Here is a 17,707-nt window from a genome sequence, read left to right on the forward strand (position 1 = left end):
CACCAAAAGGGAGATTATGGTCTCAGTTGGATAATTAATAAATATATTTTAGGTAAAATGACCAGGACAGAAATAAATGGTTAAGAGGCAAAATTAAAGCTTCCATGGTCTTAAACAATTCCATCACTAGGAAGGGTGAAAGAAGTTGTTGAAATATCATTACAGGCTGATCTAGTGCCTTGATAAGGGAGAACTATATTTAAGGGTCAGATAGGGAGGAACCATTCTCAACAACGCAAGTAATATTTGGAGTTAAGAATAATAAGTATGTTTGAAGGGAGATCAAGACTGTAATCAGCCTAAGTTTATATGGGCGAGGAGTGGACAGTCTTGGGCTAACATTTAAGAGAATCAGATTAAATATGTTAAATCTCAAGATAAGGATTAAAAATAAGTCAAGAGTCAAGAAATACCAGGCCAAGGCTCATAGCTATAGAATTGCAGATTTTGATTATTTGATTGAAGAAAAGGGCTCCCTACTAGGTTTTAAAACCCCTTGGAAGACCTTTTAAAATTAAAAAGAAAACTTTTCCTGGAGTTACTAGCATTAAAAATCTATGATTATTGTTATGTTTTTTTTATCATGATTATTATTATAAGAAATGGCTCCCTGGACAGGCAAGTGGTAAGAAAAATATTCAGAAATTAAGGTGATGTAAAACATATATTTTAAAAAGCTTTGACCCAGCAATATACTAAGCATATGCCTTAAGAGTTCAAAGGAGAAGGAAATGGTCCTACAGGTACAAAAATGTTTATAGCAGCATTTTGTATTATAGCAAAGCACAGGAAAAAAGTAAATGTCCATCATTTGGGGGAAAGCTAGATGATGCTGATGATGATGCTGATGCTGATACTGATGAAAACTAACCTTTATGTAGCACTTACTATGTTCCAGGTACTATCTAAGCACTTTATAATTATTTCACTTAATCCTCACAAGAATTTTTGGAGATAGCTATTTCTATTAAGCCCAGGTTACAGTTGAGGAAACTGAGGCAAAGAAGTTAAATGAATTGCCCAGGGTCATGAATCTAGTATCTGAGGCTGGATTTGAACTCGTCCTCCCAACTCCAAGATAAGCACTAGCTACCTAGTGAACAAATTATAAAGTGTAAATATAATGGAATATTATTTATATTCGAGAAATGTTAAAAAGAGAATCTGGGAAGTCTTATATGAATGTATGTGGCTTAATTAATGATCAAAAAACCAATTTATTTGGCAAATACAATGATGTAAAGGAAAATCACTTTAATATATTCAAGAGCTGTGGTCAAAGAGATGATCAATCATGATTCCAGAATTTATAAGTGCAGAGCAAGGCACATTTATAGGCACGACCAATATATGAATTTGTTTTTCTTTACTATATTTATTGGAAGACCTCTAATTTGGGTGAGAAAGGGAAATTATAAGGAAGAGGGGAGAGGTAATGATAATGATTTTGTAAAATGTCAAACAATTAAAAATGTAGAGAGAGGAAGGTCAGAAGAGGCTAACAGCAAGTTGGTACTATTGTTATATATTACTTAATAACCACTTTAAAAACCAAACTCTATATAAAATATCTTCTGTCTTATGTGTTCCTCTTCTGTTCTTTGTCTACTGAAGGATCCATAACTGTTGATGATTATGAAGTCCACAATAAAAGATTATTAAAAAAAAAGAGAAAAGTTGGCAAGTGTATCCTTTTCCACAGGGAAATTTGGGTGCCAAATAAATGGAATGTTTGTTTCTTTCCTAAAATGACAGAATGCTCAAAAAAGTGGAAAGTATGAAGGGGTAAAAAGTAGGAGCTAGAAGCCAAATTGAACTATTTATGAAGATTCAGAATTGTCTTTAAACCCATTGTCTCTACTGTCATAGCCATTTTGGTCTCTGTGAGATCTCCCCTTATGTCACCATGATTTCTTGACAGAGTCATTCTGGAGTTTGGAAAGCATAGGCAGAGAAAGTCATCTATTGCTCCATAATCATGAAAAGAAAACATACCATGCTGGAAGGTCGATGTTGGATTATAGCATATATCTGTTTTAAACTCAGATCAGTACCGTTATGATGTGCATATCATACTCCTTTAGTATGGCAAAAACAGGAAGCTGAGACATATGAACAACCACCCCCATAAGTTTCCCATCCAGAACAGCCTGTGCACTTGGCCCAGGGATTCTGCATAACTGGGCTGGCCTTGAGGAATGCAGAACGGTCTCAACTCTTAGACATTCAAATATAGAATCCACCTGAAGGCAAGGACTGATGACTTGAATAGTAACAACTCTATTATATAAAAGCAACAAGGCTGAAATAAAAGACAAGCACGAGTTAACACTCAACATGACAACTTCATGATTAGGCTAGAAATTCATTTGTGCTCCTGAAAGGGTGAAAAATGAAGGCTTTGGGGGAGTATTTTAATTTGGGGCATTAAGCTTAGGGAAAGAGCTTCAACAGGTTCATCAGGATACAGAAGAGAGAAAGGAAAGGTGGGAGGAAAGCATTTCATACATATCTGTAAAGAAAATGTTTTATTTAAAGTGTTAATTACCATTACCAGAATGAGTTTGATTTACATTAGTTGGCGTTCAGTACAGACCTAATCTGCCCTTTTATTCCAACTGAGATTCCCTTTATGTTTAAAACATACTATGTACAAGACAGCAATGGTCACTGGAATAGTGCTATTTACATGACTAAACCATATAGAGTTGCAGACATGAAAATTAAAAAAAAATACATCAACTTTTAAATAAATACTGCATAATGACAAGTATGTACAAATATTCCATACGGTCATGACCTTCTTATTAAAATTAGAAATAATTTATATAGGAATATGCACAAAAGATTACTTGACTGCATCTCAGTATCAGGAAAATTGTAACAGTTTTTTTTTTTTATTCTAAGGGATAGTATAGACTGCACGTCTCTTTAATCAACTGTTGCTGGTACATAGGCATCTAAATTATTTCAATATACATAGTTTAATTGGTTTCTTCAACAACTTAATATCGATCCATTGTACATCTCAGAATGTCAAGACATAGTCTTGGTGAATTTCATATTGCACCACATAAAGAAGGCATTTTTAGTGAAACTCTTTGTGACTTCTGCACCCTATCAGGCATGACTTTTTTTTAATGGGTAGCATTAGATTTTCAAACAAACAAACAAAAAAATCCAATAACTCTTTGTGCATGGCCTTAGTTTAAAGGTAAGTAAATGAATGCTATGCAGATTTCCAAGATTATTGAAAGATATTTTGATTTATCTGCAGGCATGTTATGGACCCAGAATAGATGGACTTCTAGATGTTTCTAGGTCATATTTCCATTAAACAGGAGAACTGATGACAAGTTTGAACTTGTAGCAGCATGCCCCTCTTCATCCCTACCATGTTAGTAATTGTTTTAAACTAAAATCAGGGGTTTTGATGAACTGGGATTTTGCTTTGAGAAATTTGGTGATGGCATCATTAGACAAGTAAACATGCTCAATTTTCTTCAGAACCACTAGAAAAATATATGTTTTTTTCCCCTAGCATGTTGTGTGTTACCATGAAGTTTTTCTTAGGAGTATACTGTATAAAGAATTGAACTTTATAAAACAAAAAATAACTCATCTTTCATTTAGTTTGTCAGGATTATTCAGCACTGAGTGACTCTTCAGAATAAACCAGTAAAATAAATTAATTTTTCACTTAAAAATATTAAGAATTTCTAGAAATAATACTTCAATCCCTAGATGAAAGACACTGGTGCTGAAAACAGATTTATTAAAGACATCACACAATGGCCACATGACTCCAGGATTTTGTTGTAGAATTCAATTTGAATGTGAGAAAAAAATAAAAATAAGTTACCATGCACTGTACAATAAACTGCAAAAAGTTCAAATATCTTCTTTATCAAATACATGCTGACTTACTTTAAGGTACTCCCAAGCCATGTTGCAAAATCCTTTTTCAACATGCTGGAAATAATAAAAGCTCTTAAAAGTATTCTTTTTCTCAAAGAATTCAGAAATGCAGAACAATCTGCAATCCTAACCAAAGATGGGGCATATGAGAATATTAAGTCAAAAATAGCAGTTTTAGAGTATAGTGATCATCCTGGTAAGTAGGAGCGGGGAAAATCATAAGAGGCAGAAGATGAGATAGTGAAGAGGAAGAAAGATGTGTACAATTTGCACATAATGTTGAACTTTACAAGGCTTTTTTTTACCTTTTACATTTAAATAAATTGAATATATTACACTTGTCACATAAAGAATTTTCAGTATTTTTCTAGAAAGTATTTTCATTTTTGATGTCTGCCAAACACAGACCATGATTAAAGAATGATAAATGTGGTGTGTCTTTGTATCACCCTGTTGCATTCTCTCCCTTTTAAAACCATGCACTAGTGAAATTTTTTAAAAAATAATATAAATTGTTGAAAATGGCTGATTTTATTCTTTTTTTTGCAAGTTGCAGCCCCAAGAAAATAATTTAAATGTTCAGCTAAACTGTGTCCATGCAAAAAAGTTTCTTTAATTTCATACAGTACAGTATAGCCACAGAATTTGGTTTTCAGTCTATCACATCTTGGCTTTTACTGAAATGACAGGTGGAGCTAGAGGTCTGCCACTGCTCAACTTGGATGCTGCCGGTGTGTGTGCTGAGTTTCTTCCCCTCCATCTTCAGTTCCTTTGATTTTTTTTTTCTGACCATATGTTGGGTCTCCTGCTCATCATCTCATGTTTCCTAATACCCCACAGACTCGTAATGGCTTCATGGTCACATAGCTCCATTTCTGTGGCATAACTAGGCTTTTTTTTGGGGGGGGTGGCAGGGGAAACGTGTAAGGGAGAACAGAAATATTCTAAAAGGAGCAATAAAATAAAGATGTATTGAAAAGGACGTTTGTTGCATGAGACAGATTTATATTAATTCATGGCTTCAGATTGGACCAAAAAATGAGTGTCACTGAACTCCAAACCCATTAGTTCTTCATAGCTCCACTCCTTCACCTGAGGGCCTTCTTTAGGGCACAATGTGTGCAGCTTCCTCTGAGAACACAGGATCGCTTGGTATCCCTAGAAACAGGCTCAGAAGACACAACAGTAAGCATGCAGTGTTACCAGGGTTTGCGACCTGTAATTTTTTTTTTTTGTAACGCTGGTTGCTATGACAGTTTTACAGATGCTATGAACGAGCATAAGAAGGTCCCGTGGAACTTTCCAAAGATGACTGGGAAGCTCTTCTAGTCAGAGGGGCCAACGTTGGATCTACTAGGGAAGAAGGGGGGAACAGTTTGAACCATCCAATCACCATGTTAGACAACTCCAGTTCATCTAAAAGTATCTGGGCCACTCCCATAAAGGATTTGTGATCCATTCGTCCATAATCTCCCCAAACGATGATCTGTTGACAAAGTAGAAAAGGAAAAAAAAAACTTCAGAATAAACAAGTAAGTGATTAGTTTATTAGCAAAATGAAATTAGTTCATGTTAGAGAAATGAATGATATAAAATTAGCTATATTTAATTATTGGCATATTTAATCATTTTATTACTGAAATACAATGGCAAATTAGTAAAATTATTTTTGTGACTTTGTAGTTCAAAAGCATTCTAGGGAAGTTAAATCTGTTGTTTTTTGTTTTGTTTTTTTTTTAAACCCTTACCTTCTGTCTTGGAGCCTGGAGCCAATGCTCCAAGGCAGAAGAGTGGTAAGGGCTAGGCAATGGGGGTCAAGTGACTTGCCCAGGGTCACACAGCTGGGAAGTGTCTGAGGCCAGATTTGAACCTAGGACCTCCGGTCTCTAGGGCTAGCTCTCAATCCACTGAGCTACCCAGCTGCCCCCTTAAATCTGTTTTTGAAGTTCACACATTTAGTCTCTTCCAAGGAAACCATTTTGAAGCTTAAAAGCATTTACTGTGACTTTGGGGCACACTCAGGTGTTTCAATATTTCCAGAAATAAGGAAAAGAAAGGAATGTTAACTGTCCATGAAGGTCAACTTTGGAAAAGCATTCTTCTAAACAAAGGAGTAGAAATTCAACACTTACCTGTAAAACTTTCCCCTGTGGACTTTCATCAAATGACAAGAGCTGTTGGTAAAGTGGTTCCAGTGTTTTTCTTGCTACTTTTGTTTTCTTTTTGGCTATGCAGACTCCATTATCTAAGAGATACACCTTTACATATGGTGCTAAGAAGGAAAAAGAAGAAAGTAAAGAGCTACCTTGACTGAATGGCCAAAACTTTGTTTCTTTTTGGTATGTGTGACCCAAATAGGAATCAAATTAGGTACTGAAAATGCTCAAAATCATGAGATTATAGTTATAGTTCTGAATATGGAATTCTAAAATATCTGATTAAAAAAGTGAAAAATAAAATCATACAATTATATTTTGGGGTCATGATTACATTGTATCTCAGTTGGATATGATTTGACATTACCTCAGTAGAAAATTTGAAAACTTTATTAGGCCAGTTTTGAAATTTATATTTATATATATTTTTAATTTATATATATGTATATATACATTTTTAAATGCCTTCAGAAATATATCTCATTTCAAAAATGATGCCTTTCCAGACGTTTGGGAGTAGGAGAAAATGGAAATGTTTCACAAATGTTTAGCAAAATAAAAATGCAATGCAACATAAATAATATTAATTTGTGATATTTTAAAATCACTAGGCAGCTTCTGTTTCTATTTCAATTTGATCTCATGGCCTTACACAACCTATATATACAACTAACTATATATCCTACCTTTTGTAAAATTAACTTGCCTTAAGTCCTCTGTGCATAAAAGTCTTTAAACAAAGTGTATGTGTGATATGTTTAAACTGAGGTGGGAGGTGGCAGACTAAAATTGTGAGTGCTATAACTTTAATTTTCCTCTGACATTTAAAATAATTTTTGCTATGGAGGAAAATAACAAAAGTTTTGTACTTATGGGTTGAATAAGTCACATAATAAGAAGCATATGGCATACTAAACATTTTAAATAGGCCAATAAGTTGAAAGGTTCAAGATCAATGTATTAGTTAGTGGAGGGTCTTACTAGGAATTATTACCAGTAATAATTTCACCATCTTTCAGTAGAGTCATTGTTTTCTCTTTAGTTTGCTTGTGTTATGTTTGATCACAAACACTTTAAGACCGCAGTTCTGAAATACTGGATGTGCTATCAGTAAATACTTTCAAAAAGTTGTTTCTTCCAAACTATAGAAAAGGACACAAAGTAGCTTTTATATCAGACACATTCTTAATGTATTTCTGAGGTCCATGTGTTTCTTTATTATAAAATCCAAATGGACTTAATGGGAACATTTTTTCAAAGAAACAACAATAAACAGCCTTTCCACATACAATATGACAACACCTAAATTAAATCAGCGATATCTCCCATTCTAATATCTCCCTCAGAGGTCCAACACACAATTCAACAAATAAGCAAGGCATGGACAAAACTGAAAATCTTGCCTCCTTTTTTTGCTGAAAAATTGAGGCTATATGCTGAGAAATCCTTCTTCTCCCCTCCTCATCTGACATGACTCAGAAGCCTTCTGTCCCTTCTCTCCTGGCTCACGTGACGAGGAGCAGGCTTTCTCTGCCAGGCAAGCTCTTCTCCGTGCCTGTGATGTCTCATTCCATCCTGGCCTCATCCCCCACAGCTAACTATTTTCACCATTTGATGGTTCTGTTGCTGTCACCTCCACACCTGTGCCCTCCTTTACATTCCCACAGCACCCCTTACCGAGTTCAGGCTCTCTAACTCCAACCTGAACTTCTGTAATAGCCCCATAATTAATCTTAATTTTATTTTATCTCTTTCCTTTCTGATATAACCTTCAAAAGAACACCCAAGGAGTCTTTCTAGTCATAGTTTCAAACTTGCGAGGAACCCGGGCCAACCCTTATCTGAACAGGTCCATCTAGATGCCTCGTAAAAACTCACTACTGCCTGAAACCGTCCAGCCTGCTAAAGCTAATTTGTTAAGAATACTTATCTGATTTCCAAATGACAGCCATTCTAATATTCGAAGACCATTAGAAGAGCAGCAAAGTGGCCAACCAGATAGAGCATTAGCTGGGCTAGGAATCGGGAAGACTTGAGTTCAAATGCTGTGTGATCCTGGGCAAGTCATTTGACCTTTTATTTGCTTCAGTTTCCTCAACTGGAAAGCGAGTCTAATACTAGCACCTACCTCAGAGTGGTTATGAGAATCAGATTAGATATTTCTACGGTGGTTGGCACAGTGCCTGGGACACGTTATTGTTCAGTCATTTAGTTGTGTCTGACACTTCGTGGCCCCAAAGATGCTGGAATGGTTTCTCCTTTCCTTCTCTAGCTCATTTCACAGTGCTGACACGTGGTAGGCATTTTAAAAATGCTCCTTCTATTCCTCCTTCCTGTCACCAGGCTCCCCCATCAGCCTTATCTTCCAGGCTAAACACCCCAAATTTGTTCAGCCGTTCTTCTCTGGTAATGATTTCTAGTTTATTCTATTAGTAGATGCTGGGCTTCTCTTATTGGATTTAAGATTACAGTAGCTGCTGTGCTGCCATGACACATCAACTCCTATTGAGCTAGCAGGACCCTCCAATATCCTGGTGGTGGTGTTCTACGACCTCACATCTAGCCATGCCTCCTCTGCATCTCCTTGTGTGGTTCATTTAAAAAAAAAAAAGCAGATTTAGAAAACATCGATAAAATTCACATCATCCCTCTATTCAAAAACCTTCAGTTAGTCTATTGTTTATTAAATAGAAAAAAATCCAGGTATGATATGTTTTCAGATGTCCTTTCCAATTTATCTCACACTTTTCTTTCCTAGCTCTGTGCTTTTGTCCTCATCGTTCCCTAATGGCTAGAACTGACTCTGTCTCATCTATGTTGAAGGCATTATTTTAATATGTATCATTTTTCCTATAAGACTGTAAATCCCTTGAGGGTGGAATCTTTTTTCTTACTTTAATTTTGTTTCCATTGTCTTTTCATATAGTAGGTTAGCTAGTCTTTGTTTAATCAAATTACCAAATGCACTACTGAATTTAAGCAGCCTTCATTTTTGCCTCTAACTAGCTTAAATTTAGTCAGTAACTAATCAGAGGTGTTTAAAATAGTATTTTCTAGTTCTTCAATTTAAGCAAACCCTTTTAAATATTAAGAACTAGATCAAGTAGGTCGATAGCACTGTAATAATAAGATACAGAGATCTCTAAAGGGGCTAGAAAGTGCTCTTAATTCCTACCTGGCAGTGTCTTTGAACCTGGTTTTACAACAAGGCCACGGGCCCGAATTATTTCTACCTCCAATTGTCCCTTTTTATCCATCATTCCAACCTGAATGTCACCTACAGAGAATGAGAAAAGGGCATTAATATCCAAAGACATAATATCCAAAGACAATCAGAGTTTTACATTCAGATCTTTTCATTGATGACTGTTTAATCTGTCAATTTGCATTTAAATTTCTAGATATAAATCCAAGTTTTTATGTCATGGAATTTTTGTCTAAAAATAATACAACAAACAAGGATAAGTACTTTTAAATATAATCCTATTTTTGTTCAATTCTAAAACATTTCACATAAGAATGAAATTGATAAAAAAGTTTCTGAAGATTTTTTTTGAAATGGAGAGAACATTCTAACATATAGCTATAAAATCACATAATAGGAATACTCACCCATGGCTGGTGTGGCCAATGTCTGACGCCCAACTAACTGAGCTGGACCCAAGCCATCCAGAAAATCACTGAACTGGCTATCTGAGGCCAATCGAACACCAGGGAAAATCAAACTAAGAGGAAAAAAAAGATAAACAAGGTTAAATCCCCATTCCTTCAGAGAAATATTTTTTAACATGCTTCTTGAAACACCTGAAATAATCATTGTCATTACTCAGCATGTTAGAGAAAATCTGTTACCATTAATTTTTTTTAATGTGGCTGTCTTATTTTTCTAGTTAGATTATAAGCTCCTTGTTGGCTGGGAATTTATTTTTCATGCTTTTGTATACCACATGTCTATTATAATGAATCACCCAACATTAAAATTAGAAGGAATCTGTGTGGCTTCCAAAAGCAATCTTTATCTGAAAATGAATTCTTATCACAAAATATCCATCAATACTTTTTTTTTGGCCTTTGCTTGAATGTGTCTCATGATGAGAGAAATCCATTGCTTTTACAAAGTAACCTATTCCATTTTTGAACAACTTTAATTTTTCATGAAGTTTTGCTTGCATCAAATCTAAATTTACAACTGAAATCTATTCTTCTGCCTCATGAGATCAAGCACAAGTCTAAACTTTTTCTTCGATTACAGGAAGATAGCTATCATGTCACCTCTCCCCCCCCCCAATATTTTCTAGGGTTAATATACCAAGTTTATTTAACTGATCATCATATGAATTGAATTTGAGGTCCTTCACCATTACTCTTGCCAGTTTTTGGACACTCTCCAGATTATCAACATTTTCCCTAAAATACAGAATCCAGAACTGAACACATAATTCAGCATGTGACCTAACCAGTGTATAGCACAGTGGGACTACTATTTCCTTAGTTTAGAATATCATGTTTCTCTTTATGGAGCTTAAAAGATACTGACTTTTTTGGCTTCCATAAAAAAGATAACTCTAGACTGAATATAAAGTCTACTAAAACCTCCATTTTTTTGGATAAACTATTTGTCTTTATATTTATATGACAATTTCTACTTGATTTTCCACACATCTCTGATTCCCTAGGGATGTTTTATTTAGACCATAATTGGTACCCACTGCCCTTTTCCTTTAGCTATGGATTTCCTTTCCCAGGTTTAGGATTACTCTAAAGATTCATTTTCTTGTGCTTTCTAAGCAATTCCTTCCTTTGGAGACTTTACTCAGCTAACCTGGGTATGTACTTTAAGGTCTATACAAATTTGTGCTGAGTCCATTCATCTAGTTTACTCAAGCTTTTCTCATATACTATAATCTTTCAGTGAGCTAGTATTATGTGTAATCTAAACCATAAAACTCTTCTCAAATTGTATTATCACACTGTATAACTTTATGTGTATTAGTCAACTTCACCTTTTCTTCTTTTGTTGTCTGAAATGCTACAGAAAGATAACTTGATTTCATTTTATTAATATCGTAGTGACATCTTTGTACCAATACTCACTGACCATTAACTTGCTAATTATAATTGGAATGAGACTATATCTGGCCTTAACATTTACTCTGTTTGCTGGCAAGTTATTTCATTTACCTAAATTTCAGTTTTATCATCCAAAAAAGGGGAGTAATAATAGCATCTACTTCATAAGGGAGTATGAGACAAATCATATAAAGAAAGAATTTTGCAATTCTGTAAGTGTTAAATAAATGTTGCCTATTATAGCTACTTTCATTAATGGCAAATTTATTTAAAACAAATTCTAAGAGGTATATTTTGCCATTCCCTTCTGAGATATATTTAATTAACTGTTAAACAGTTCATGGGACAAAGTTAAGAATTCCCATGATATATGATCATTTAAAAACCAGGGCAATAGAGTACATCACAGAATTTTTTTTTTTGGGGGGTGAGATGTTCATACAAATAATTCTCTTTTGGGTGAGTACCAACTATTCTTACTTAAAAGCTTAGTATTCTCTTCTAAAAATATCTCTAGTTAACTAAATATTATCTACTACTTCTCAAAGTGGAAAGTAAAGCACATTGATAGAGGTTTGTGAACTAGAGACTTTGAAAGACTCCATGAGGGGATATATTTGTTTTGATCTGGGTATTGGACTAATCAGAGCAAATGGGAATTAGTATAAAGACTCTTAGAGTTGAATGTCTCTATCTGAATCTCTATGTTTATTTCTGTATCTGTTTCTTACACACACATACACACATACATGAATGATGTGCCAAAAAGTTGGGCATTGTCCCCCCCAAATTACACTCTGATGTGAACTACCTGCTATGTCATATTATATTGGCAGCAGGTGTGTAAAAGACCTTTTCACATATAAAAACAACTATTTTCTGAGCTTCAGAGCATTCTAATAAAGCCTCCTGTAACAGGCACAAAGACTGAGGCAGAAAATGGTTGCTACAATTTTGAAGCAGACAAGACAATCCTATTCTTGCTGATGCTGTTCACTCACTTTCCTTCAGAGCTATAGCTGTTCATACTTCCATCTGTAGATTCTCGGCTTGCCTGTCGAGTCATCCAGTTTCTCATTTCTACTGCCAGGCCAGTTTCTGTACTCCTCTGGACAGTACTCCTTAGTTTTTTGCCTCCAGATTCTGTATCAACACAAAAGAACAACAGCAGGGGCATAACTACTCTGCAACAAACAGAAGCCATAAAGGTGCTTTGATCTCTTCTTGAAAAGAACTACATAAACACAATACGCCATTATTATTAAGATAGAAAAAAGAAAAGGTGTTAAAACAATGTTTGCTGTGTAGGAAGAAAGAAAAAACTTAAGATCTTCAAAATGGAAGCAAGATATACAAAGCACTATTATTTTATTCAAAGTTATATATGACAGCACGCCAATTTTTAGCATCATAAGCAGAAAAGGTTCAACTTAAGTGAAATAAAAACATACTTTGTTTTCAGTGAGATTTAAAAATATGCTTTCCCTCATTACTTACACCATTATACTTTTTTTTTCTTTTTGTCATCAAGAAAGAACAAAGCTGAATTATTAAGGAAGGTCAGAAATTGAATCATTCCCAAATTCTTGTCTTTAATTTTCATATAGCTAAATGCAAAACAGCAAGGCTTCTCTATTTAGTAACAGTCCAATCATTGGTTATAGAACTAACATGATAATTTAAAAATAATGGCAAAGTCTTTCATTCTGGAAGATGAAATTCTAGTAGTTCCACATAAGAAAAGATTTTTTTTTTTAATGGTAGGAAGAGATAGGATGAAAGCCAATTAAAAAATGTGTCTTTTGTTCCTAAGACAGAAACAACCACAACATGCTAGGAGAACAGGAACAAAGAGAGTGAAGCAGAAAGAAAATAAAGCAAGTGAATTTGGGGAACATAAAAGCATTTGTTAGAATGATCACTTTTAGGGCCTTAGAATAGGTTAAGTTGATCTTTTTAAGGAGTCATGTTAGCAATGGATAACAGATAATTATGTTAAATAATGAAATGCAAAAGAGCCTCATTTTCATTTGCTTGTAACTTGCACTTTAATTAACAAACCTCACCTCCCAGGTCTCAGACCTTCCTGAGGGCTTTTCACAGGTTTTTTATATTTATGCTTGAAATAACTTCTCTGCTCCACTGGGCCCAATTTTTGTCTTTTACTTTCTTTAAAAGATAACTAAATTATGAAATATGTCAGGGGAAGTTAACAATATTTAATCTATATAAACACTATGAGATAACTTCCATATAGCTTACCACCCTCTCATAGAGCTGTTTCTGTTTACTTCCAAACTTGTATCTATTTCCATGTGTATATAATAATCAATACCTTTATGTATACTTTCAATCTTTTTACACTAATGAAGAAATAATGTTACTATTAATCCATCATCAAAGAGTCATCATCAGACCTAGAAGAGACCTCAGAAACTATCTAGTACAATTCCATCCTTTTACAGATGAAGAAACTGAGGCTTAGAGAAGTTAAGTGATTTGCCCAAGGTCACAAAAGTAAATCAGTTAGTCACTTAAAAAGACTTTATTAAATATTTAATATATACCTGTCATTTCAACTAATAGCTGAAGATACAAAGAAGGGCAAAGAAAGGTTAAGTTTAGCATTCCGCTACCTAAAACTGCTTCTAAGTTACATAGATTTGTTGTTGGTATGAGTATTTGAATAAAAGTCATATCTTTTATTCTATAAATTGACCTTGAATCAAAAAACAAGGTTACGTTATAAAGGTGTCTTTTAAAAAAGTGTAAGAAAACAGTTTGTCATGATCCACTAAGAAAATGTTCCAAATCCTCATACCTTCCTCAATTCTTCTCTTAGAACAAATGTATTTTAAGAATAGATTAAAAAATAAAAACATGGAAAGATAGAAAGCTATGAGCAGATATGAAGTAGACCTGAGTTGGGATTTGACAGTGTTCATATTCTCAGAGAGGGAAGTCAGTATGAGTATGGCAGGCAAAATGGGCTGGGAAGAGATAAGTTGACTTTAAATGCTGGATGGATAGGGGGAAATAAGGTTGATCCTGATAACTGGAATTGGATTATGAAAGGCTTTACATGCAAGAATGAAGAACAGAGCTTGGGAAAACGGGAGGGCAAAGGAGAGGCAGAAAGGGAAATACATGACTTTCGGAAGCATAAGTTCTGAGTGAACACTTGGGCTCATTTTACTACATGTGCAAGCCATTTTACTTCTTTGAGGTTCAGTTTTCCTCATCAGCAAAATGAATATATTACTATTTTGATTACTTACCTCATGGAATTGATGCAAATAAAGAGCTTGATGAATCCTGAAGTACTATATAGCATAGGCTATTATTCATCATAATTATTTTTAAAATATTCAAAATAATTGAAAGTAAACATGTTGTACTGATATTGGCATAAGGTCTGTGCCCCATATAGAAATGTATACTTTTTAAATTAATGTTTCATTTAGTAGTAGACGAGTGATATGAAACAAGTTAATTTCTGTGGCATTATGAAAAATGACTATTTGAAAATTAACCAACCCCCTAAAATGTACTGAACCATCTTAGCCAACAACATATTTATTAAGTCCAATGTACTGGTAACTCCATAGTGATTAAATCACACACAATTCTCAGTAACATGACAAGTAACAAAACACATTAAAGTGATATGCTTGAATGGATCCATGCTCTCACTGATGTAGGTTCTCTCTCCAATGATAAATTGCAATCTGTCCATGCCATTTCATCCCGTGGGTTTTTTTTTTTTTGTCAAATGTTCTTCCATAAATCCTCTTCTCAAAATGTCTGAGGTCTTTGTCTGCGTCTTTTATCATTCAGTGAGGATAACTGTAATTACTCAGTCTTTCGATTTACTATCTATTATTTTCCCTAAATGACCAGTCCATCTTCAATGAAATTCTTTCAAGAGTATTGTAAGGGATTATAGAGCATTTTTGCTCACACACTATAATGACAGTGTGCTATGGCCTACTTGTTCCCATCACCATTTCAATTACTTCCCATTTTGAGACTCAAAACATATTTAGATAAAAACAGACTTCCAGGTTCTATCCCACACAGAGAAGACAATCACTTAAAAAGGGTTCATTTAAATTTTGAAATACAACACTTGCCCAGTAGATGTTTGAAAAAGTAAGATATAATTATTCTATTTTTCAACACCAAATTCTTTTGGTTACATGAATAGCAAATATTAAATACAAGTGCAATTCTTTACAGTAAGTCATACCTAATTGGTGAAAGTATCTGTCACACGATTCTGTTTAAAAACATAATGGTTCAAGTTCTAGTAAGATTAATTAGTCAAGTATGAGGAAATCTTTAAAATGAAGACTTTAAAAAATGTTCTGGTTAGCAGCTGAGCTAAGTAAATTCAATCTGTTGTTATTATATTAAGTCTCAAAAGAATGACACTTAAAGAGTCCTTGATTCCAAACACTAAAATCAAGACAGACACTGAAAATTGGAGTAAATATTTCAATGTGATTATGGATCAGTGATCCGATAAGCATGGATATTATTCTTCAATGGAAAAGAGAACTTCTCCATGCATTCTCTTCCAGCAAATATTTTTTCATTACCTTTCTGTAAATCTTTAATATGCATACTAGAAGATGTTCTGTTGTTTTCTTAATTGCACTGCTACTATTAATATCTAGGGGTGAAGTTGACAGAGTATTAGTTACAGAGTCCGGAAGACTCTTCTTTGTGAGTTCCTGGCTTCAGACACTTACTACCTGTTTGCCTCAGTTTCTTCATCTGTAAAATGAGCTGGAGAAGGAAAGAACAAACCACTCTAGTATCTTTACCAAGAAAACCCCAAATGTGGTTACAAAGAATCAAAAATGACTGAAATGATTAGGCAACAACAGTACCAAAAGAGGAATCAAAGCTTTCTAACTCATCAATCTCACTCATGAAATGACTAACAATTTTATAAAATAATATCCAAGGTAATTTTTTTTGCCATTTTCCATGGACAAGTAATTGTTAGTCAGATGACACAACCTACTAATATCCACCTCATGTTTTTTTGTGTTTTTTTTCCATCTATAACTTATAATTTTGAATCTTCTGAGAGTTTTATATTGCATGGATCAGCCATACAGCACCATAGGCAGGATACTGGGGATTAAAAAAGACAATAATTTGCAAAAATTTCATGGATAATACTATAGAGTCTCATTTCAAGACAATCTGATTTCCAGTCCTCTTCTTAGGTCCTGGTCTCAACTCAGTGTATGTTACCTAAAATGTATGGATAGGTATACTAGTGAACTAATTTAGTGCATTCCTCATCACTTGCTTGCCATAAAGTAGACAATGTATTTGGATAAACCCTATTTTTCCATTGTGAATGACTAAGAACTTTGTTGAGGATACTTTGTTGTGTCACAGGGTTCCATGCTATGATCAGAATGTCACTTGCATATAGAAGCATTTGGAGAATCTTGCCATTTGAAACTGTATTCTTTTTGGATTCTGTACAGGACATTTACCACAACACTGGCCAATGTTTTAGATGAACATATGTTTTCTTGTTTTATGTATACTTAATGTTGATGCTCAGCAGAATAGTATACAAAGGTATATTTGTTGTTACATTTGTGATATAATTTTACCTATTATCTAAAGAAGAAAATGTGTAAAATCATTCAAAGATTTGCACATTATATAGAAACCTCATAAATAGAAATGTTGAACCATGTTAGAATGTGCTGAATATGGTGAACACTATATAACATCACAAAAATGAAACTTATTTAAATTTAACAGACAAGAAATGTTTGGTTACTGGTGTGATAGTCATGTCAATCAGCTATTTCAATAAAGGTAAACAAGACAAAGTTCAAAATTAACATCAAATTATAAGAATGAGAAGATCATGGTGTACAGTTGAGGCAGCTCCCAACATGGCATATTTAAATGAGCTGTTGATTAAAGAAAAAAAGGGAAAACGAAATACTTAAAAGAACAGAATCAACATGGACTATCAATATTTGCTTAATAAATAATATAAATCAATCATAGTAATAAGAAGAGCATAAAAGCCTAGAAATTACTTGATCTTATTTATAAATAGATGACTTCTCTGTTGAGTGGAAAGGTATGAAAACTCAGGAATAAAAAGTATTTTACAAAATGTTAGAGGATGGCAGGAGATAAGATATTGGCATATGAAGTACCAGATTTACAGACTTGAGAATTAATTTGAAAGGACAATAAACAAAGGAAAAATGGAAAAGACCTATAAAGTTTTCAATCAACAGAGGATCTTAGATTTTCATTGATATAGACATCTCCCCAAAGAACATCCTCTATTAACACAGAGAATTTCCTTGAACACTTAGGAGTTAATGGCTTGTTCAGGGTTACAATATAAATAGCATATGAACTCAGGTTTTACTGGTTCCACAACCAGCTCTTTATGTATTACACCCATGTTACCCTTTGAGATTTCTATGATAAAATGGTTTTTCCCACCTTTCAATCAATGACAATAAACCTACCATATTTAAATTCTAACATCATGATCTCAATCT

The 17,707-nt window shown here is 34.1% G+C and overlaps 1 protein-coding gene across 39 annotated transcripts in view; it reads right to left on the reverse strand.

Annotated features, from left to right (window-relative positions):
- Positions 1–2,513: 2,513 nt before the first annotated feature.
- RIMS2 (regulating synaptic membrane exocytosis 2) overlaps positions 2,514–17,707 on the reverse strand; it is an 821,462-nt gene continuing 806,268 nt past the window's right edge. For all 39 annotated transcript variants that reach the window (XM_056823206.1, XM_056823209.1, XM_056823211.1 and 36 more), the window contains 5 exons: positions 12,146–12,287; positions 9,687–9,799; positions 9,250–9,351; positions 6,051–6,190; positions 2,514–5,404 (listed from right to left, as the gene is read on the reverse strand). In XM_056823206.1, coding sequence (XP_056679184.1) covers positions 5,186–5,404; positions 6,051–6,190; positions 9,250–9,351; positions 9,687–9,799; positions 12,146–12,287 — 716 coding nt within the window. In that variant the 3' untranslated portion in view covers positions 2,514–5,185. The remainder of the gene's footprint in view (positions 5,405–6,050; positions 6,191–9,249; positions 9,352–9,686; positions 9,800–12,145; positions 12,288–17,707) is intronic.

The sequence above is a fragment of the Monodelphis domestica genome, chromosome 3 (genome assembly GCF_027887165.1).
Source record: "Monodelphis domestica isolate mMonDom1 chromosome 3, mMonDom1.pri, whole genome shotgun sequence".
Classification (NCBI taxonomy): domain Eukaryota; kingdom Metazoa; phylum Chordata; class Mammalia; order Didelphimorphia; family Didelphidae; genus Monodelphis; species Monodelphis domestica.